The sequence below is a fragment of the Ammospiza caudacuta genome, chromosome 9 (genome assembly GCF_027887145.1).
Source record: "Ammospiza caudacuta isolate bAmmCau1 chromosome 9, bAmmCau1.pri, whole genome shotgun sequence".
Taxonomy (NCBI): domain Eukaryota; kingdom Metazoa; phylum Chordata; class Aves; order Passeriformes; family Passerellidae; genus Ammospiza; species Ammospiza caudacuta.
The window spans coordinates 28,333,114-28,355,943 of record NC_080601.1 but is presented as its reverse complement, the minus strand read 5'-3'; the positions used below and the strand labels follow the sequence as shown (position 1 = coordinate 28,355,943).

Genomic DNA, 22,830 nt, shown 5'->3' with positions numbered 1-22,830 from the left:
ACACTAATTCTGCTTTCTCCTCCAGGTTAAGTTTTGATGAAGGGAGATCTTGGAGCAAGTACAGTTTCACATCCCTCCCACTGTTTGTAGATGGAGTTTTAGGGGAGCCTGGAGAGGAAACCCTCATCATGACGTAAGTGAGCATGCCACAATGATGCTGTGCAGGTGAACCACGCGAGGTATTTTGGAACAGTGGCATTTCTGGTTGGGGACCAAACCAAGTACAATCTGCAGCCAAGAGTTTGCAGTCTTCTGTTGCTAAATCATCAGTTTATTTGTGATATGACTGAGGAATTAGCAACATGGTTCCTTGCAAGTTGCAAACACATTATCACTTAGCTTATCAGCACGAAACCTGACTCCTCAAATTGAATGTGATATAAAGCAGAGTTCCTGTTAACAGATTAATATTTGAAAGAAAAATTGTGAGGTGTTTTTTATAACTGTGTTTTTGCTGCTGCAGTCTTTTTTTAAAATGAGACACAGAGAAGTGAAGACATTCTTTTATAAAAATGAATGACAAAATGTTGCCTTGAGGCTGACTCATGAAAAATTATGTTTAGCTTCAATGTGGTATGCTGAGTTATGCATGATGCATAAATCTGGACTCAGTATGCCAGAAACTGTGATATTTTATCTGAAATCAGATTGTAAAAACAAGAAGTATTTCTGACTGACCTGTAATAAGCAGAATATGTGGCTTGGAAACTAACCTGAGCTAATAAAGATGTATGAAAAATGTTCCTTCAGGTTCTGATTTTAATTTGCATGCAAGGGATTCCCAAAGCTTAAAACTCAGATAAAACTCTTGAAGGTATTACTGTCTCCAGCCCCACATCAAGTCTTCTCTTGACTCTTCATGTTGAGTCATTTTGGAGGTTGTCATAAATGGGAGGGTCTTAGTGAACAGAATGAAAGCTCCATACAATTTTGCAGTTTCTAATAGGATTACAGAATTTAGCAGGCTAAGTTTCACCTTGTCTGTCCAGTGAAAATGAGTAGGACTCTCACTCTTAAAGCAATTGATCTCTGTTGGAAATTGTGGTGACTCTACCCCTGTAACTACCAGACTCCTTTTACTGTGTGTTCCTCCTGCTGCATTCTGCAGGGTGTTTGGACACTTCAGCCACCGCTCCGAGTGGCAGCTGGTGAAAGTTGACTACAAATCCATCTTTGATCGGAGATGTGAGGAAGAGGACTACAGGCCTTGGCAACTCCATAGCCAGGTGAGAAGTGAGGATGCTGGGATGTGACCTGAAGTAGCTAATGATCCTACAGTTCAAGTTCAGCACAATCCAGTATGCTTATAACAGTTTGGTGTCAGCTCATCCCTTACTGGGTGGGTCTCTTCTGTTGCATTGGTGTGTTGGCCTCACATTGAGATTCTGTGATCCCTGAAGGATGAACAGCTGCATTTTGGGTGTCATCCTGCACACAGACAATTACCTCAGGCTTATGCAGACTAGAACAATACAACAACAGCAGAAGACCTGCCACTGAAGCCTGAGCTCCTTCACTGTTACATATCCCATCCAATTTTCCCATCCTTACCTCCTTTCTCTCCTTCGTCATCACTCTGTGTCCTCAGAGCCAGTGTCTTAACACCATTCTAGTTGTTTTGCATTTTTTTCTCCCATTTCTGGCCCTCTTAGCCTCATTTCTTGCTCACTTGATTTCATTCCTGTTCTGTGTCTCTCTGCTGTGAGTACTGGGCATTTTAATCCCCAGTTCATTGGCCCCCATGCCCTGTCCTCTGCATCCTGCATCACTCTCTGAACCATGGAATTCATGCCCAGCAAGGTGAGCTGCTCTGCACAGTGCCTGCACCTGCCTTGAGGTACCTTCCCAGCTCTGCCAAGACACAACAGCCTATGTTTCATCAGGTTAGAATAAAATACGGCCCAAATTCTGTGGTTACATAAACACCACAGGCTCCACTGAAGTATGGAGCAAAGCACACATTTATATCATCAAAGGTTGTCTTTCTGTATATATCTTGCTGGGCAAGAATTTATTAATGAATATGAAAGTAGCTTGACTCAGACTAGCTGCTCACACAAGGCACAACTCTACACTAAAAATACCAGCTATTACTTAGATCTTTAGATGCTGAAAATCAGTGCAGCATTGAATTTCAGGGAAGCACAGCATTTTGGACCAGTTGCTCTTCAGGCCCTTCTGTTTCATGCCATCAAATCATCAAATCAAAGCTATGAAAAAATTTTCCACAACAGTTTTAACAGCATAAAAGGTAATAAGTGAGACTCCACTGTATTTTGTTCTTTGCTTTCTTGTGCTTGCATAAGCAAAAATACCAAGGATTTTGCAGTATTTTTTTGAGAATATTGGCTTTGGAGCTTGCAGAACTATTTTCAGAAAGGCTTCTGTGTACTCTTGCCTTTTGAATTCCTTTCCACTGAGATTGCAAGGCTGAGCCTTGTTCCCTAGATAAAAATATTAAGCAGGGTGCTGAAGATGGGAAGTTTTAGCATCTACATAACAAGTCAAACCCCCTAAAACCAAACTCATCCATGGGGAGTATTTACATAAACACACATTAAAAGTTTCTACTGAATGAAAATATTCCCAGAGAGGTCAGACCAAAGAAATAAACCTTCTGTGTGCCTCAGATTGTAGAGGAATCAGACGATGTTTTCAGTTGCTGTGAAATGGGCCTGTATCAAATGTTTATGGGCTTTGGAACAAATTCAGAGCTGAGTAAGATATATAAGTAATCTCAGATAATTTCTTAGTGTGTGTTGGAAAAGTTGATTTAGTTTCAGTTAGAGCTCCAGTAGCTTTAATTAACTGCAGTGTATTGAGATGGCATTTGGCTCCCCATCCTCTTCCCTCGAGTAGCAAGCACAGGCTTGGAAACACCGGGTGACACAAATAGCCTGGTGGGCATCCAGGAAATGTTTCTGGCTTTTTTTCCAGGGAGAAGCCTGCATCATGGGAGCAAAAAGGATCTACAGGAAGCGCAAGTCAGAGAAGAAATGCATGCAAGGGAAATATGCTGGGGCCATGACCTCGGAGCCCTGCGTGTGCACAGAGGCAGACTTTGACTGGTGAGCACTGGGCAGGACTGGGTGCTCTCACACAGCACCATGGGGATCCCTAGAGAGGCTGTAGACTCACAGAGAGCAGAAATTAATAAATGTGCAGGTATTGAAATGGGCTGCTCCCTGATCATGCAGGTGTGGAAAAAGAAGGAAAGGTGGAATAGGGATCTGTAATCCCCTAAAGCTCCCACAAAATCAGTGCTGAGCATTTTCCAGGTCACATCTCTGTGCACTAAGGTGACAGGTCAATTTAGCACATCTAACCTTAGCAATGAACAAAGGTGGCTGACAGTAGTCTGAAGACATATAACAGCATTGTGTAAAAAAGAAATAAATACTTAACACATACACCCATATGTATATATGAGTAAAAGTAAATATATGCATATGCAAAGTATGCCTTCAGCTTCTAGAATCAGGTATCTAGGAAATAAATTCCTGGGCCATTTGTGGCATCTGGACCATCATGTTTGACAGTATCCAGCAGATATTGCCTTCATGATTTGAGTTAATCTCCTTCTGAAGCCTTTTCTTCTCTGATGTTTGCTATAGGAAATAGAGTCCATTGGTGAGTAATGCACGATGTGATAAAATCTTCAGCTGCTGGTTTCATAACAGTATTACTGCTGGCTCACAGCAATTTGCACAAAAAAGGCAGGGAACCACATTATTGAAATCTCTTTCTTACCTTTTTTCTCCAAGTCTGCAAGTTCCTTAGTATCTTGGATGAGAGAAATGTTGGCTGCTTGGCAGTGCTGATAAACTCCCTTTGTGCCTCACCCACCCAGATCTATGTCATGTTACTAATGAAACCCAGAATCTGCTGTGTGACTCCTGAAAAGATTCATCCCATCAATATTTTATATGGAAGTTTGTAGTGTTTCCCTTCTCACTCCTACATAAACACAGAATGTTTTTTCTGTATAAAATCACAGAATCACAGGAGGCTTTTATATTTTGTCAAAAAAAAGTCCATTCTCTTGCTACAAGCAATACAATTATGAGCACATTTTGGCACAGATTCTGTCAATATGGTTCCTTTTTTCGTCATATTCCATTTAGTTCTTTTCTAGGGAGGTCTGTGTGTAGTTCATACCTTCTGGTTTCAATCATTTAATATTTCTCTAGTAATGTAAAAAAGATAAGAGCCAAACCAAAAACCCCAAACCATCATTAAAATCAAGGAAATTCCCTGAAGATTTTGACCCTCTTTTAGGGCATGCAGTACAATGCTGAGCCAACCTCATGGCCTTATAAAATAGTTGATGCAATTGATTCACAGTCAGTCCATTAGTGTTTAAATCCCTGGCACTTGTAAGGGACGCACATACCTGAAACTTCTGATAAAAATATGCTTTCCTTCCAGCACTTCTCTCTGAGAATGAATATATTTATTTCATTAAAATTGACTTTGTGCCTTGCTACTATAAAACTTTGCTGCTAGGTACAGAACAAAAGTACCACAGTGACATTTGCTGGTGGAAATTTTTATTTCTTTAATGTTCACCTCAAGGAAACTTTCTCCAAAAGCTCTGCTGGGCTGTGGGAGAATGTCTAAGAGAAACTTGGATGGTTGGGCATGTACAACAGGCACTCACAGTTCACATGCATGAGCAAGACTCCTCAAATATGTTGGAAGAGGCAGAATTGATCTTTCTGATCAAGAAGGACATTTCTCCTTCTCATGGAATCAATTTTGGTTTAGACCAGACTGTCATGATCTCCTCCAGTTCTCACTGAACTCAAGTTATTCCTACAGTCCTCAGACTTGGATTTCTACTTCATCCATTTCAGCTTCCTTCCCTACTGCCTCTGATGAAAAAAGATTGAAATACTACTTGAAGCATCCAGTTCAGAAACATTTACCAAAAACAGTCATCAGGGGCATAATTTTACATAGGAATGACAGAGCAAGACAGAAAAGGAGACAAGAAAATGGTGAGAAAAAAAGCAATTCTGTCTGCTAAGAAAGGCAAAGCTGCTGGTGCACCACTGTAGCTTCCAGTGCCTGCCTTGTTGAACTCTGCACGAGGCTTCACTGCCAGTTCTCCCTGCAAAAGCTGGAGGGAGGTTTGGAGGAAGTCAGGGTATGAATTCTCACTGTGGAAGGGTGCCCTCTGTGGAGTTTTTTCCTTTTCAGGAAGAAAAAAAGCACTTTCATCATCCTCACTCATGACATTTCAGTACTTTTGAGTTATATTTTTTCCTTTTTTTTTTTTTTTTTGCTGGGCAGGGCTCTTAATTGAATGAGATTGAAAGGGACATGTATCCCCCAAAAAGGGAGAAGTTCCTCAGCTGCCCACACTTGATTTTTGAATCTTGAAATAATTTGGACAGCTTTTTATATTGTCAGTGTTTACAGAACCCATGTTTGTATACAGAGTTGAAGAAAATAACAGTCCCTGTCATTGTGCTGTCATTGCTGTTTAAACACTAAATTTATATGGAGAAAATTTTATTATCTCAGCTTGTCAGAGATTGGAGTAAAAATTGTCTCTCTCTGGTCAGGTGAAGTGAGAAAAAGTGTTATTCCTGTTAATCCTGCAAGTCCTTTTTTATCAGTTCAGGGGAAAAAATACCAGGTATAAAAGACAAAGTTTTTTTATGTTTTTTTTTTTTTTTTCTTGTAATGTCACAGAACTCCAGATTAATTTCAAATCTGTATGCAGCCCATTGGTGCTCCTTTCTCGGGGAAAAGGGCACATTTATTTATTGTTTTGTGCAGCGGCAAAACCGAGTGACATTAGAAGAGAATGTGGTTCCTCAAACCTTGGAACCGGGACTCCTCTGCCAGCAGAGAGCTTTTATTTATCTTTTATTTATCCTGGGCTGGGAGCCGGAGGGGCCGGGCCAGGCTGGGCCATCCCTGGCTCCCTGTGCAGGGAATGAGGCTCACCCGGGGCCATTCCTGGCTCTCTGTGCAGGGAATGGGGCTCAGCCAGGCCAGGCTCAGCTATCCCTGGCTCTCTGTGCAGGGAATGGGGCTCAGCCAGGCCAGGCTCAGCCAGCCCTGGTTCTCTGTGCAGGGAATGGGGCTCAGCCAGGCCAGGCTCAGCTATCCCTGGCTCCCTGTGCAGGAAATAGGGATCACCCAGGCCAGGCTGAGCCATTCCTGTCTCGCTGTGCAGGGAATGGGGCTCGGCTGGGCCAGGCTGAGCCATTCCTGGCTCCCTGTGCAGGGAATGAGGCTCAGCCAGGCCAGGCTGGGCCATTCTTGATTCTCAGTGTAGGGAATGGGGCTAAGGGGGAGCCATTCCTGGCTCTCCGTGCAGGGAATGAGGCTCGGCTGGGCCAGGCTCAGCTATCCCTGGCTCCCTGTGCAGGGAATGGGGCTCAGCCAGAGCCATTCCTGGCTCTCTGTGCAGGGAATGGGGCTCACCCGGGCCAGGCTGAGCCATTCCTGGCTCCCTGTGCAGGGAATGGGGATCACCCGGGCCAGGCTGAGCCATTCCTGGCTCCCTGTGCAGGGAATGGGGCTCAGCCAGAGCCATTCCTGGCTCTCTGTGCAGGGAATGGGGCTCACCCGGGCCAGGCTGAGCCATTCCTGGCTCCCTGTGCAGGGAATGGGGCTCGCAGCCAGAGGGCAACAGCGCCTCAGGAATGGGGACCTCGATGCTCTGGCGCCCTCGGCAAGTCTGTCCTAGCAACAGCCTAGAAACGAGAATCTCCCTCTTCCATTAATTGATTTGGGTAAATGGATGGCACCGTTACTTGGGTGTTATTAAAGCATTAATTTACCCGGTTTCCTCACATCGTGTTCCTTCCTGCCTTCTGAGCATTATTGCAGCGATATCTCTTCAGCAGGAACACCTCCTGGACACAGATGGAAATCTTTGGTGCAGTTCATCCTTCAGCCACCTGTCTCTCAGGTCCTTTAATAGGAACTTCGAGTGGAGTGTCCCACTGTCACTCTGAACCTGCTGTCAGTAATACTGACTGCTTCTTCTGTCAGCATTCCCATACCTCACATGGGAAGTATGAGCCTGTTGATACTGGTGCTAGTGGTTTTGGATAGCCAGAGAGGCACAAAGGTGCCTTGGTACAACTGGGAATCAGGTCTGCTTATTTATTCACAGATTATGTCAGCAGGGATCTGGCTGGCTCTTTTTATATTCTCTGGCACGTAAATCTGGCTCTTTTTATATTCTCTGGCATGTAAATTAGAGCCCTGCCTTCTGGGGTGAGTTGCTATGCTAAAACATCATGGTCCTGCATCAGGAGAAAGTGTTCTGACAAACCCCAGGGAGGCAGGGGACAGACACTGAGTGGGGTTAGATTCTGCTGCTTTGTGTGTCACCATCCATCACTTCAGTTCATGCAGGTGCCAGCTCTGAAATACACCTACATTTGCCCTCTTTGGTTATGGGCTTGGTTAGCTAACAAATAGTAATTTAGAATGAATTTTTAGTTCATTTTGAGTGCTTGTGGAAAATGCAGATTCACTATGCAAAATCTACAGTGCATCTCTGCATCTTTAAGGGCCTGGATACCTACTGGGCATGGATTTACTGGAAAGGTTCTGGGGATTTTAGGCTTCATATTAACATAAGCTGGTATAGCTTGACTCCAAATACTGCAATGCAATTATAATTTTACACCTTTGTAGATCCACAGTTCAGGCTGTAGCTGAATCCATCCTTCTCTGAATTAAATCCCATGTCAGGTCCTGTAGAACTGGGGAACAAGCACAGCTCCCCTTTAATACACATCTACACTTGAATCATGGTTAATTATCAGAAAATGGTATTAAGTGAATAAAAAGATAGTGAGACTTTTCCAGTGCTGTGGCCACAGTTATTTCTTCCCACCAGGGCTTTTGGAAACTGCAGGAAAAAAGGGTGACTCTTTTCAGAGATAGTTCAATTCCATCCCATTTAATGTCCAAAATGTTTGGAAATCTGAGTATGCAAAACCACAAGGAGCATTGTCAGCTTCTGGCATAGCTGACCTTAAGGTGAAGCTGTTAATCTTAAGGAATTTCTATGATTACATGCTAAGTCATATATTGATTTTTAGAAGCTATAAACATGGAAATCACTGAGCTGAATTAACTCATTATTTCTATTTCTATATCTTAGAGGAGTAGGATTTTAATAATTCCATGTGAATTAACGGTTCTACCAAACAGTATGTTTGTCAGGTCTCTTTTCAAATTACAAACTTCCTTAGGGGATTTGTTTTCTTTGATTATTACCTATGGTGAAAATAACATTAGATAAAGGAATTTATTGTGAGCATTGAGCAGAGATGCAAAATGTCTGAAATGAATTTGTATCTAATTACAGAAAAGAACTTGCAGTTCTACTTTACTAAGACAAATAGGATTCCAGTTTAAACCAGTAAGAGGGTAAAACCATAATCAATGAGAGCCACAAGACAGGCTGCTTCCTACAGATAAAGCAATCCCTGATGGCAAACGCTCCACTCCTTTTTAGGAGATACATTATCTGTGTCACCCGAGTTCCTTTCAGGCAGGCACAAAATATCATCAATATATGCAAATTCCAATTCCCAGCTCCCAGGCAATGACTCAGGGAGCTGATTGCAGCTGAGGCTGATGCCTTCCCCATCTCCAGACTTTGCTGTACTGGCTCGTGCTATGGACATCCAATTGATGGTAATGCTTCTTGATTGCTACAAAGCCTGTTGTGCCAAATTGTAGGCAGCAATTTGTTGTCAGCATCAGTGTTGTGTGTGCACCAGCCTGTAGCCAAGGAATTCATTAGATTCCAAGACTGCGGAGGTGAACGGGTGGCTGCTGCATCTGTGGAGGGATATGGAGCAGCAATTCATGTCATTTGCTGGGATGATATTTCTGTAGGGCCTTAATGAGCCAGATGATTTGCAAGCCTGAAAACAACACTGTGAAACTTCTGTGCTTATAGCTATTTCTGTTGTGGAAAATCCTGGGATTTCTTTCTCTTGACTTTGAGAAATATGATCCACGTACAGTCTAAAATAGTTAAGTCCAGCTTGGCTTGCCCAGATTTACAGGTAGGAATAGGAACCAAAATAGTGCCTTGAATCGAGACACATGCATAGTAAGAAAGCCCAGACTGCTGCATCAAATTGGATTGTGAGTACTGATCCCCTCTGAGGCAGATTTCACTGTATTAGTTTGTTTTGTTTTCACCTGATTACAGAACACTGAGTGTACAGTGTTACAGCTTTTTAATTAGAGTCACACACGATAACTTAGGAGTACAGTGCTGCAGAGTATTTACAAATGAATTACAAAAATGCAGGAGTCCCATTTGTATGTAAATATTTGTTTTCTCCAAGCAAATCAGAATGGTGTTATTCTTCATTACAAAGTGTATTCTGCAGCTATAGTGTTCTTATTCCAACAAAGATGATTATAGAAGCACATGGCAGTGGAGAATTGGCTGGCTGATGCTTCCAAAGCAATTAAGCAGCACTGAGTTGGAACCATCTGAGTAAACAGATTGATGAAAATTCAGTCAAAAAAATGAGGAAAAGACCGTTTAGGTCATCTACTTTATTGCTGTGTCCTAAAGTATCTTCTCAGTTACTTGTTGTAGATATCCCAAGCACCACAGCTGCCAAAATGTTCCTTTGCAATTGTCATGCAGTCCAGTGCATGTTTAGGGGTTTTCTTAAGTGATAAGCAGCATTCTTGATAACCACTACAAAAAACTTACCAAAGATAAATCAAAACATTGTCTCCATTTTTCTTCTTTGTCTTATATCTTAGACCAGTAACAAGCTTCTTAACATTGTTTACTGGTCACTCACTACATTTTATTTTTAAGACACTTGAACAAAGTCTTCATTAAGTTAAACACTCTCCTTGTTGTTAATATTTTTCTATAAATATCTCTTTTGTTGATGGTCTGATAGGTCTCACTTGGCCATGGACTGATGGCTGTTTTGTGGCAACTTTGGGAGAAGCTGGAGTAGGGGCTCCACTAACTCTGATAAGGTTGTTGGGGATTCTTCCATCTCCTGTTTTTTCTCTCTACTTCTTTACATACATATACAAAGATGAGCCCTTAATCACAGAATCTAACACTGCCCTACTCCTCTTCTCTTGGAAAATCAGGCTACTTGATACCAAGGCATTAAAGATAATAAGTAAAAAATACTTTGCAGAAAAGTGCCATTTTAAGATCAAGGATTGCGTTGCAACTGGAATATTGGAATGGATTTGGTGGACTCTGTATAGCAGTTCTCAGAAACAACATCCCATTACTGCTCCATTATGAACTATGGAGAAGGCTTAGTAAAAGGAATAAGAATGATTATCCAACCAAGCAGTCCTCATTACTCAACAGCTGGAAAGTAAACCCACATGTGAATGGAATACTGATTAAAGAGGTTTTCTGTTAGCTGGATTTTTTTCCCTGCAATAACATTTTTTATAGAGTCTTTGTTTATTTGGAATCAAGAACAATTTGAAATGTTTTTAGTGAAACCAAAGCAAATTTAGTCATAGCTAAGCTCAAATTGTGACAAAAGATTAAAGTTTGACTCGTTGTTTCTAACGTGTGATTTTTGGTAGCATTTCCTTGTCCAAACAAAAAGAGAATTGAAGATCATAGAATTCTTTCCCATTACCAAAGATGCTGTTAATGTCTTCAGGCGAGAGCTCTCTCAGGGCTGTAAATTTTCTTCTGCATCCTATGTGGTATCATTTCCAAATGCAGTTAGCTTTTTAGCCCTTCACTTTTCTAAGACATGACTAAGACAGTGGTGATTTGACTTAGTTTGGATTTCTGGGGTTTTTTGGGGTTTTATGTGTGTGGTTTTTTTTTTGGGGGGGGGGGGATGTGTTTGTTTGTTGCGGGTTTGTTTGTTGGGAGTTTGTTTGTCTGGTTTGGTTTTGGTTTTTTATATTTGAGCCTGGATTTGATCCTGATACTGTTAGTCTGTGGAGAGAGAACAATTGATGCAATACTTTGAAATTACCTGCTCTGGTTCTTCTTTTTTATACTGGGATTTATGCAAGATACCCACCCCAGTTAAAAAACTGAAGTGGAATGAAGAGGCTGTTCTGTCAGTGAAAATAAAATCAGAAATCCTAGTAAACAGACAGAGGAAAATCAAAACTTGTATTAACAGTGGAGAGCATGAGGTAATACCATGTTTGTTCTTTTGGGGCTTTATGTGATGGTTTCTTTTAATGTCACAACAGTGATTATGGATATGAACGCCACAGCAATGGACAGTGTTTACCAGCATTTTGGTATAACCCATCCTCCCTGTCTAAAGACTGCAGCCTTGGACAGAGTTACCTCAACAGCACTGGGTAAGTGGCTCACCAGGCTTCACTTAGCTAGAGCACCCATATGAATTTAACCAATGACAACTACAGATTACACCTACTGTGGATGTGTCAGAGCTGGCTGAAGCCCTTGGGACGCTTCCATCACCACCTTTGTTGGGTTGCACATCTGTCACTCCAGATCTCCATCATGTATGGCCCAGGCTTTTCTCTGGAAGATGAAGCCTTAAAAAAAAAAAAATTGGGGGGAAACTGTAAGGTCAAATCATCGGTCTTTTGGCTGAAGCAGTTTCTTAGAATATAGGGTTTTTTGTGAGAACTGACTATCAGACCAAACAGCTATGTTTGCAAGCCACAGACTTAATTCAAAGATGTACATTTCACCTAAATCAAAATTGATTTCTACTCTTGAAAATTTCCCCTCTGTTTTTGGGGTACCTGTTCCTGATTCCCCAACTTCTGGAACTCTGGCTGGGCCCTCCCAGGGGGCTCCCCTGTTGGGGGAGACCCTCCTGGAGTGGTCTTGTGCCAGGAAAGAGAGATGCACTGGATGTTTTTGGTCTTTGGGTTCTTGTTTATTATTATCTAGAGTTTTTCACACTGTCCACACAAGGCTCAGCAAACTGGAAAAGCACCACAAAAATGGTTAAGAATCTTTTGCTACAAGGTTTTTTAAAGCTAAGCTATCCAATTAAGAACTGACACCTTATTTTCCCTTTTAACCCAATAACTGATCCCCAAAAACCCACAATGCAGGCTTTTCCACCCAATAACAAAATGCCACCCAAACCCATGAAGAAGGAGGAAGAAGAAGCATGAAGAAGAAGCCCAGGATGATACTCTGTGCCTTCCATCTTGCTTCCATCCACAACATACTAAAAATCCCAAAACCTAAATTTCCCACCTAAGTGATACACCTACACAATCTATTTCAGACTAGTGGATTCTAGTCTATCTTGAAGTGTAGGAAACTTTCTCCATGAATGAGGGTCAAACTCAGTGCTCCCCTGGGGGTCAGGGCACCGCAGAGCAGACAGGGAAACATTCCCTGTGTTCCCACACTCCGTCTCCCTTGGCAGGTACAGGAAGGTTGTTTCCAACAACTGCACGGACGGGGTGCGCGAGCGCTACACGGCCAAGCCCCAGCAGTGCCCGGGCAAACCTCCACAGGGGCTGCGCATCCTCACGGCCGACGGGCGCCTCACGGCCCAGCAGGGCCACAACGTCACCTTCCTGGTGCAGCTGGAGGAGGTAGGATCCGTGGGACATTCACCCCGCGTGTGTCTGAGTGGGAATCACGCCAGGAGAAGCTTGCAAAGAGGGTGGTATGAAAAATTTGCAAGACAGGGCGGTATGAGATCAGTCACATCCAGGATGTAGCTGGGTGTAGCTGTCTCCATGCGCTGCTCCAAAATGTATGGAGATGAAAGGGCTGTCATTGTGGTGCCCAGGGTAATGTCTGGGAGAAGTTGATAAAAACTGGGAATGGGTTTAATTTGGGAATTTCACAGGAGAGCTGAAGACCGCAGGTTTGAATTCTGATCCCCCATCCTTAATTGTGTTTTTTGCTTCCTGCTGGTTTTTGAAAGTGAATTTACATATTTGTTTTCCACTGGCTTTAAACCAAAGATGACAAATAGTACATGTGCAGCTAGGTCCCCATCACACAAATCGATACATATGGTTTAGGCATTTATGGGTGATATCTCAAGATGTCCTCAGCAGGTTTAACTCTGAAATTCGTTGCTATTGTGAAGCTGATTTGGACTCTGATCTGTGTTTTTTTATTTTATCTGTAACTTAACTTGCTATTTCATTGTTCTGCTACCTCCATTCCTGAATCCATAGAAAAAAAGTATTTAAATCTTTTCACCTCTTTCTTCTTTTCAGCACTTCTCTATCTGTGTTTAATTGCAGGTGCACAAGCAGGAACATTCACAAAGAAGTTTTCTCTTTTTCTCTAATCTAATTTGATTTCTTTAAACTTCTATCCCTTTTCCTCTCTTACTGGCCAATAAATCCTAAAAAAAGTATGCTTTATCACCAATGGACAATGTACATCCCTTTATAGTTTAGAGTATTCAAGGGACGATGTACATCCCTTTTTAGTTTAGAGTATAAGTTTGAGTATTCAAGGAAATTACTTCTCACCCTCTCCATAGTAAATGTCATCTCTGAGGAAAGAATTTTTTTTTACATCTCTGTTATTGATGCTTTCCCCAGCAAACTGGTGTCCTGATTTGTAAGAGCAGTACCATATGATACATCATATCTAACCCAAAGCAGTTTTTGACCTGAATGTTTATTTTCTCCAAAATATGGTCACTTTTTTTCAGTACTGACAGTCATACAGCATTGCTACTGTGGTGCTGTAATAGCAGTGTGAACATATAATTTCATCTGGTTAAGTTATTGATTTCTGCATTAAAAGATGAAAAGGTCCAAAACAAGAGTCAGTCTCCAGGCTTTAAAAAAAGAAGAGCAAAAAAAGTGCACTTTCCATCACCCTTCTCTTCTGAGCAAAGTTTTAAAACAGACTGGGAGAAGGAGATGGATAATCTGTATAGTCAGTCACAAAACTATCAAAGAATCATGCCAAGAGTCAGGGGGAGAGACAATCACCCACAGTGGGGGAGACTCAGGACAATGTCCTGATCTTTCTTCTGTGAGTGCTTCATCTCACATACCATGTAAGAGAGCCCTGACCACTCTCTCATAGAGAGAGCACAGCACAGGGAGCTGCTGTGCATTGTTCTCTCTCTTTTGTTCATTCTGACATTTTCTGGCAGCTTTGCTTCAGTGTGCACCAGAGTCTGGAAGGAACACCTTCTCCAGTATGAGATGGTGCCTCTCTCATGCTGGGTGTCAAGGAGTACAGAACAGATGTTTTGATGAGTGAGTGAGTCAGTTCTGAGGAGATCTAAAGGGAGCTCTTCTTCCAGTGTATCTGATAAGGAAGAGGTTAGGAATTGCTCTGAGGGCTGAAGCAGTATTGATCAGCCCCCAGCCTTTCAAATTACTCTCCCTGTTAGATGAATCTTGACCTCCTGCTCCAAGATTTGTCAACTTAAAGAGCAACCAACAAAACCTTTGGGCAAATTTTACCCAGTCTGGCAATGACTTTGTGTGGGTGTTGCAATGAAAGAAATATTCAACAAACAGGAATATTTTCCCAGTTATGTGCAAGCACAACTGGGAAAAGTTATGCAAGTTGAAGCATAGGGGAATAAAATGTAGTTGAAGCAGCAGAACTGTGTGTAGACTAAACGATTTACCAATTTAACTGTTTCAGTGACAAAAAATGCACCACTTACTAGGAAAGTTAAACAACCCATCAAAAGAACAAGTATCCTTTTATAAAATGGATATTGATTTCACAGAATAATTGAGGTTGAAAGGGATCTCTGGAGATTGTTTAATCCAACCCTGCTTCTCAAAGGGAAGTTCCTTTCCCTTGCATACAAGGCAGAAGTATCAAAAGACAAGAATTTGCCTATTTCTATTTAGTTCTGCCCTGCACAGGTATATGGCACAGTACAATTCAGGATGATCAGTATCCAAAAAATCTGTGCCACTCCATTTTTACTGAGGAGAAGGCATCAGAAAAGTTAAAAAGGGCTGGATATGTCACGTTGCACATCTTTTCCTGCAACAGAATGTGAAATAAGTGTTTCCTATTCAACCCTTGCCCCCTGGAATGGTGGACAGTATTTTAGAGTGCTACACCCTGGTGAGGACTCCTCCTTTAGTGTGAGTGACAGCTGATATCTTTCAGGGTATGAAAAAGCAATGGCCTTTCCTTTTGCATCTTACCATCTCTTGTATCCCTCTGAGATGGTTTGTTTGAAGCCTTCAAATCTGCAGAACTGTTTCATACACTGCAGCCTCCTCGCTCTCTTTTTTCATGTCCATGTTCCACTTGATCTGCAGGAAAAGGAAAAAAAAGAAAGAGTAGCTGGTGAGCCAAGGTACAAGAGTTTGTTTGAGATTTGTACTCCTGTTATCTTTCTAGGGCTTTCTGCTCCATCTAGGAATCCACCTGGGTTTGAAAAGAGGAACAAACTGCAAAAGCAGGTTCCCTGCAGGCCCTGAAAATTCACTGTGTCTCTGTGGTGGAGCAGATTGCTAAGAGGGCAGGGAGAGACAAATGGCAACAGTAAAAATCTTATGTTTTCACTCTGGTGTGGGATTCAGGGACAGGAACCACAGCACAGTGGTTCCTTGTAGAGCCTGGTTGTGCCTGTGGTGATGCTGAGAGCCACAACTGTGCATTCTGACAAAAACACAATGTGAGCAAAAGATGCCTCAAGAGAAGCAAGGACAAGGCGTTCAGAAGTGTTCTGCTATTGAAGAAGACACAAAAGAAAATCATCACTGAAATCTGTGCAAGTGGAGGGAGGGCAGGAACCAAACCCAGGAGCACACTGAGCATTGCTGATTTCTGAGAGCTGGGATTCTGGCCCAGTTTCTCTAATTCTGACTCACATGACATTTTCCTGTGAAGCATTTATATCTGGCAGCATATAAATAACATTAAAAGCAAATCCAACCAACAGGTCATATTTAAATCATCTGAAGATGATTTAAAGAATTCTTTCAAAAGTGATCTAAGTCACCTGTCACCTTTTAGAATGACTAAATTGCTTGCAAGGTCACCTTGCCCCTAATATTTATTGGCCCCAAGTTATTTGTCCAATTAATCTGGGTATAATTATCATGGTTTTTTTAGTGGGTGACAATAGAGAGGAATCATCAATATTGCCTTTATGGACTATCATGTGTTGCATTTTATGAAGTATTTTGGAAGTGTTTAATAAGCAAGGCATTATACTTAAGCTGGGAATTTTGCTCTTAAATTTCCATGAGATAAGCAGAATACCAGCAGCATTTTTGTCATTGCGTGACAGCACATGAGACAATTAGCAATGCTTAAATGCAAATTTTTCATTGCCTAAACAAGCTGCCAGTTTTCCCTGGCCTGGGCTACATGCAGAGGCTCAGGGCTGGTACCTCTCACGCTGCAGTATTCAACAAGAGTTGTTTATCAGCCTAAAAACCTGAATCCTTGCTTTGTTTTTGGACAGCAACAAAAGAAATCTAAAATGCAAAGTTACAAAGGCACTTTTCCTACTTAAGTTGTTCAACCCAACGTCCTTGACATGTTCTGCTTCTCTGTTGTAGAAAACAGAGGGATTTTATAAGGTGTGTGTTGTTTCTGTGTGCCTTCCTGATCACATGCTGACGTAGGTCTCTTGCCTGTCACAACCACAATTGTTATTTGTGTGTTGGAGTTATTTGTATCAACATCAGACACTTGTGCTGCTGTACTGCTTCAGCAGAGACCCTGAAAGCTGCAGCCTCCAGAGCAATGCTGCTCAGCACAATGCCTTTCAAACGTGTTTCATCCCATTGCTCACACATCTTTGCTGAGGAAATGGAGGGTAAAGGCATTCAGGGCAGGAAGGTTCAGGGCTTTGACTGTTTCATTACAGATAATTCACAGAGAAACTGCCTCCTCTAATTTATTTTTTATCTTGATAAAATGACAGCCAAAAATCTTTGACATTCCAGGTCTGCCTCAGTTCTCACTTTGCAAAGTCCCTCCACTGGGAGTAGATTTTGGCTTGCTTTTAACTGCTTGCTGCTGCTGTGTGATGTTTGGATTAGACTAATGTGTGGGGAAAGCTAATTTGTTCCTACACATCAGGCCACAGGCTACAGTTCAGGCAATCTGAACTCATTCCTGAACCACACTCTGAGCTCCTTCTGCATGACCTTGAGCAAGAAACTTAAACTTTCTGATGTTTTATTCCCTTCTGCCTCATACCCCCCATGCCTTGCATTTTTGTAGTGATTGCTCATGAATCCAGAGGACTCTCTCTTACCATGTGAACATACAAATGAAGTTTTGAATTTCCTAAAGGCTGCCATGGCTCTCTGTAATGACAATGTTGATACATGGCTGTACAAGGCACACTGTGTCTTGGGTACATTTAATGAGCTTGGGGATCCTGCTGGGGCCACAGTGCCATTAACATTTCCCACCTCAGCACTCTTGTTAGGTGCAATTCAGTATTCAACTCAGCTGAAGTTTCTGGAGATGAGCTTAGCATTAGGATTGTTTTGATTGTTGATGTACTGAAATTAAAGATGCAAAGGTAGTAGTAATTAAAAGCACAGTCTGTATTTTTTTTAATGATATCCCACTGTGTTCCCTCTTTCGATATCACAAGTTTGTTAGCAATGATTACAGAAATATGAAACCTTCATCCTAACTTTCAATGCACATGCTGAATCACGGCTGTTTATCTTACTAGCAGCACTACACTCCTGTAATAACACACAAATAACACAGAATGTACCCTCCCCTGTACCACTGTCATCTGAATTATAATTGCATTTTCTGATGAGGACAGGCTGGTTGGGAGAAATCAGAGCCTTTCATGCATTTTTAAATTCATTGTTGAAATTCCATGAAAATGTATGAAAGTGGACCTTGCCTTCCTAATGACACACAGCACTAAAGTCTTGTAATGCACTTCCAGTCACACAAGTTGAATTATTCTGCATAATCCTGAGAGGCTGTTATTGATTCCTGTGGGGCACAGAAGATCTAGTACTGTAAAAAGAGCTCACAGCTGAGTTGAGCTGCCACAACTGGCAGTCATGGTGAATGATGTGATCAGTACAATTCACTATTTGGTATTGAAAAAGTATATGTGAAAAGTATCAAGCTATTTGCCCTGTAAAAGGCACCTTTCCATTCAGTTTCTGATTAAAAAAATTAAAGCCATCTCTCTGAAAGCAGGGATTTGCACAGGAAAGCATTTTTTTAAGTTCTTGATCAAATTGGATCTGAGTATCTGGTAAAAATTAAGAATATACTTTAAACAGATCTAGATTAAATGTATGCCATGTGTAGATATTCAGTTCCAGTAAAAATATCCTTGATGAATGATTTCTATTGGTAACAGGAAAATGCCAAAGAGAGAAAGGGGTTAATCTAAAAAAAGCACAATGAATTAATCCATGAAAACCCTCCAACAGCAGCTATATCTGTTTCTTGCAAAGGATAATTAAATCTATTGTCAACATCTCCAGGGAAGACACAGAAGTCAGTGCATAATTAAAGACTTAAAAATTAAATCTGAAACATGGGAACCAAAATTATAAATCTTGAGCTGTGTTTATTCCATTTTTAATATTTAGATACAAATACTCAAAGTCAATAAGGAAAATGCACTATTACAACTTTCAGGGCAAGATTACAGGGATGTGTTTGAGATAATCCTGCTAGGTGGATCTCACATTTCACATCCACCAAAATATTGAGAGATGCATAAAAGTAATCAAAATATAAAAATATTACTGCAAACTTAATGGGATGTTTCTTGATATACCCTGAGGCAGGAAGCTTCCCAGAGCTTTTTGGTAATGTCCAGGTCTTGTGTGCACTCAAGATGCAGGAAAAAGGTGCACTTGGCTTAGGAGGCAGGACTAGGAAGGAGGGAGAGAGGAATATTTTGTATATGCTTGAAAAAAACCTGAACATTTAATGAGAAAATACCTTAGAAAATAGTAAATTTCTGATTTAAATTTTAGTAACTAATGTTGTCTAGGTAGGTAAAGGGTTTAATATGGGGCCTTGGCAAACTTGTTTTTAGTTTTGAGGGCTTCTTTTCAGGCTAAAAGTTCTTAAGGCTCAGCATATGTTTAAGCCTTTGGCTGCACAAAAGCCTTTATCAAGATTGCAGAGAAAGGGTTAATCTAAAGAAGACACAATTAATTAATCCATGAAAACACTCCAGCAGCAGCAGTGTCTGTCTCCTGCAAGTAATGCAGGGAGTTCTGCATCTGCCTAATTTGGGCTAAAAGCTTCAGAAAAATCCTATTGTGGAGTATTGAACTTGACAAAATAAAAAGGAGAAGCTGGGAAAAGCAACAGGAGGGGGGTTTGCAAGATGTATGGATTGACATCAAATTGTTGCAGAACAAAACTTCTCTTGGTAAAATAACCTCTTGCAAATGGCTCTGGAGAGATGCTGGAGACAAGAGATAGTGACAGCTGGGTTGGTTTAAATCAGGTGTGGGCTGTGTGGGAAATGTTTGGATTTAGGCTCATCTGCTTTCTCTTCCTGTCTTACTCTGCATGTGCTCTTACCTGGCACAGATAAAATATTAGAACAAGGCAAAACACAGTCTCTTTGTTCTCCTGACTTTACTCTCCCACTTCCTAAGCTAGATTTGTCAGATTTCCAAAATGTGCCATTTTCAGAGGAGTGTTGCAGCCTGGATCTTACTGAGTGGAAAATATGTTCCCAGTTCAAAGGGTTTTAAAACAGGAAAGGCCAAGACAAATAAAAAAAGACTGGGGGAGCAGCAGCTGAACTCTTCTCTAATTAGATTTTCAGTTGTTTCTGTCAGCATCTTCTCTACCTAGAAATTGAAATCTAAATCTTACATGCCTTAGAAATGGCTCCTTTCCCTGGCTACACCTGTAGGCAGCATGAGTTTCATGGCTATGGACAAAATGAAGGCAAGAGAAGAAAAAGGTTCATTAGAACACAAATTTTGACAGTTGCAGAAATGAGACTATTATGTCACCCTTTTCATCTTCTGCTGCTACCTCAGATATGTGGAGGAATATTCCTGACCTGACCTGAAACAAACTTCAGCTTGAATGTCCTCAGAGCTGGTAAATCCAACAGGGTCACTATGGTGGCGCAGTTTTAACCATGTGAAAAGCTTTTCAAAGACATGTTCAAAGACATCATCTCCTTTTGAGTAAGAAAAGACAACTAAAACCCTAATAATGATGGACCTGGAGGAACTGGGAGATCATCAAAGGGCACTTCAGAGACCTCTGTATTTGGTCTGAGTCCTGCACTGGACTTGAGATAAGAATAGTCTTCCTCTGAAAGATGTTCAGAGGTCATGTGTGTTCACTTCTGGCTGTGGAAGCAAATCCCATTTGGTGGCTTCTGTTGGCTCAGTCAAACAGACACGAGTGCCCAAAGCACTGCATCATGTTTGAATCTGCACGTCTTTCTAATAACTCAACAAAAGACAGAACTCTGTTCTTCAGACCATTTCCCCTGCCACAACTTCAGTTTGGGATTCTCCACAACAGAGCAACACAGTTATTTTTGTCTCATCTATTTGGAAGCAACAGAGCTTCCAGCAGGGTGCCAGGGCAGTGTAAAAACAACTTTAGTCTATTAAAAGAAAGCATCTGGGAAAATTTGTTGCTCTTGCCACCATCAGGTATAGCTCTGCTCTTTTTGCTTTCCATTCAGGCAAGCCTCCACTATTTCTGCCTTCACAACAAGTTATAAAAAGACTGAGGGAACATGAGGAATATAAAAGTTCTGTTACAATTTCCTCTTATAGTCACATACATTCACATCTCTTTCTGGTGTGGATACCCGCCTGATGCCATCCATTCACTCAGGTACCTTTCATCCCAGAATGGAAATTGGGCATCCAGAGGACTGTCTCTCTGTCAAAGGAAAAAAGGGAGAAAAAAGGGAGAAAGAAAAGGAAGAGGAAACAAACCCAAAGTAAATGAAATGTCCTTTCAGCCAGTTTTTGAAAGGTTATTAATGATCAGCTATTAATTTTCCATCATTCCAGGTAGTCCCCATTGCTTCAGTGCACCAGGCTGGGAAGTGCTCCACAGCAGTAGCCAGCAAATGTGAGCACAGGCAGCATGAGCACCATGCAGAGCCAGAGGGGGATTTCCTGGGGGGTGAGGATGTTCAAAGGTAAGGCAAGATGCTGCATCTCACATGAAAGGGAGGGATCTTCAGCAGCCATGGCTGACAGGTCAGTGCAGGCTGTTCCTCTGGTACATCAGACCTCGTTACTGTTTTCTGGTTGGTCTCGCTCATCCCACTGATCCCATCTGTCAAAAGCAACACAGAGTCTGTTTTGCTCCTTTCTCTTCCACCACAGGGAGACCTCCAGAGATCCCTCATCCAGGTGGATTTTGGAGATGGCATCGCTGTGTCATATGCCAACCTCAGCTCTACAGAGGATGGGATCAAGCACATTTACCAGAACGTGGGCATATTCCGGGTGATGGTGCTGGTGGAAAACAGCCTGGGCTCTGACAGCGCTGTTCTCTACCTGCATGTAACGTGTATGTATCTTCATACCCCCTGTTAGCTGCTGGTTTTCTTTTAGAATTGTTACTTGGAGCTAGAGATGGTGTTTGGAAATTGGCAGCTGGGACCAGAGTGGTGGGAAATGATGAGTGCTCACCTGTCCTCCAGACAGACTGCTGATTCCAGACTGAGAGGAAACATTGATTCATTAAGGTTGGAAAAGACCTCTAAGATTATTGAGTCTAATCAATAATTTTGCTTTTTTAATCATGTTTTACCTCTAGTTTTGGATAGTCTAATTTGGGACACCTCAAAGGACTGTCCAGCCCTTTCTGAAATGCACTTTCATTGTCAAGCTTACACTTCCAAAACAACAAAGACACCCAGGGATCTTTAATGACTTTTAAAAGCTTTGAATTTTACCTTTTGCATGTTTTGTTCTCTAATGAAACACACCCACCTCTAGGATGGAAACCGGTGCTTTTCAGTGTTTCTGTTGTCATAGGAACCAAAATCTTTGTATTAAATAATACTGCCAAAAAAAATTATCCTCACGTTGCTTTTCTGCTATTCTTTTTAACCTTTTCATACTTCATATATGTCTGATTTACAACTGAAATGTATCCCAAGTTCTTAGATAAAAGGAACATTGTATCCTTTCATATTTATTCTAGCACATGGTAATGAACTCAAAGGGTCAATCTATTTATCAAAATTTTGTAACATTCCTAACAGATTTTATTTGGGGCCATAATTTTCTTTATACAGTGGGGTTTTTTGTTTGTTATTTATGTTTTCACTGTGGGCCTCTGTGCCAGATTAACCGAGAAAAAAGGAAATTCCAAAACCTGAAGTTATGTTTACAGAAATATTATTTACCATCTACCAAACTTACTCCACGCATTGTGTAGATGATTTGGCACATTCCCTACACTTCACCTCTAGTTTTGGGGTTAGTTCACACAGCATGAAAGCAGCTACCTTTTCACAGTAGGAGAGCAGCTCTTTAATGGAGAACCATTGTGTCAACAGATGGGGACAGTGGGAGGCAGGAGTGTGGGAGATGGGATTTTTGTGAAGGAGGACTAGAGCAGGAGCAAATATCCACCTGAAGGTCCCCCTTCAAAAACACCTTTGGTTGGCAGGTGTCCACCCTTCACTCACTCATAGTGTCCTTCTGGTCTACAGCTGCTCTAAATCATTCTCTTGAGACACTGAAGGCATAGGAACCATTTTGATTGTTTAAGCTGTACAAGAAATAAACAATATTTAGATTTGTTTGTGTGACTTAGCAGCTGATAGTGTACATTTCTGTATTTAACATAGATAATGTCAGCACAGGATTTAAACACTGAGTGATCATGCAGCCAGGCCCAGATTATGTGTGCCAGACTCCCTGGAGAAGTGGCAGCTTTAA

At 41.5% G+C, this 22,830-nt stretch overlaps 1 protein-coding gene across 3 annotated transcripts in view; it reads left to right on the top strand.

Annotated features, from left to right (window-relative positions):
• The window catches only part of LOC131561595 (VPS10 domain-containing receptor SorCS1), a 256,935-nt gene that overhangs the window by 209,792 nt on the left and 24,313 nt on the right, over positions 1-22,830 (top strand). For all 3 annotated transcript variants that reach the window (XM_058810941.1, XM_058810942.1, XM_058810943.1), the window contains exons 14-19: positions 26-133; positions 1,109-1,226; positions 2,938-3,068; positions 11,218-11,331; positions 12,387-12,558; positions 21,262-21,448. In XM_058810941.1, coding sequence (XP_058666924.1) covers positions 26-133; positions 1,109-1,226; positions 2,938-3,068; positions 11,218-11,331; positions 12,387-12,558; positions 21,262-21,448 — 830 coding nt within the window. The remainder of the gene's footprint in view (positions 1-25; positions 134-1,108; positions 1,227-2,937; positions 3,069-11,217; positions 11,332-12,386; positions 12,559-21,261; positions 21,449-22,830) is intronic.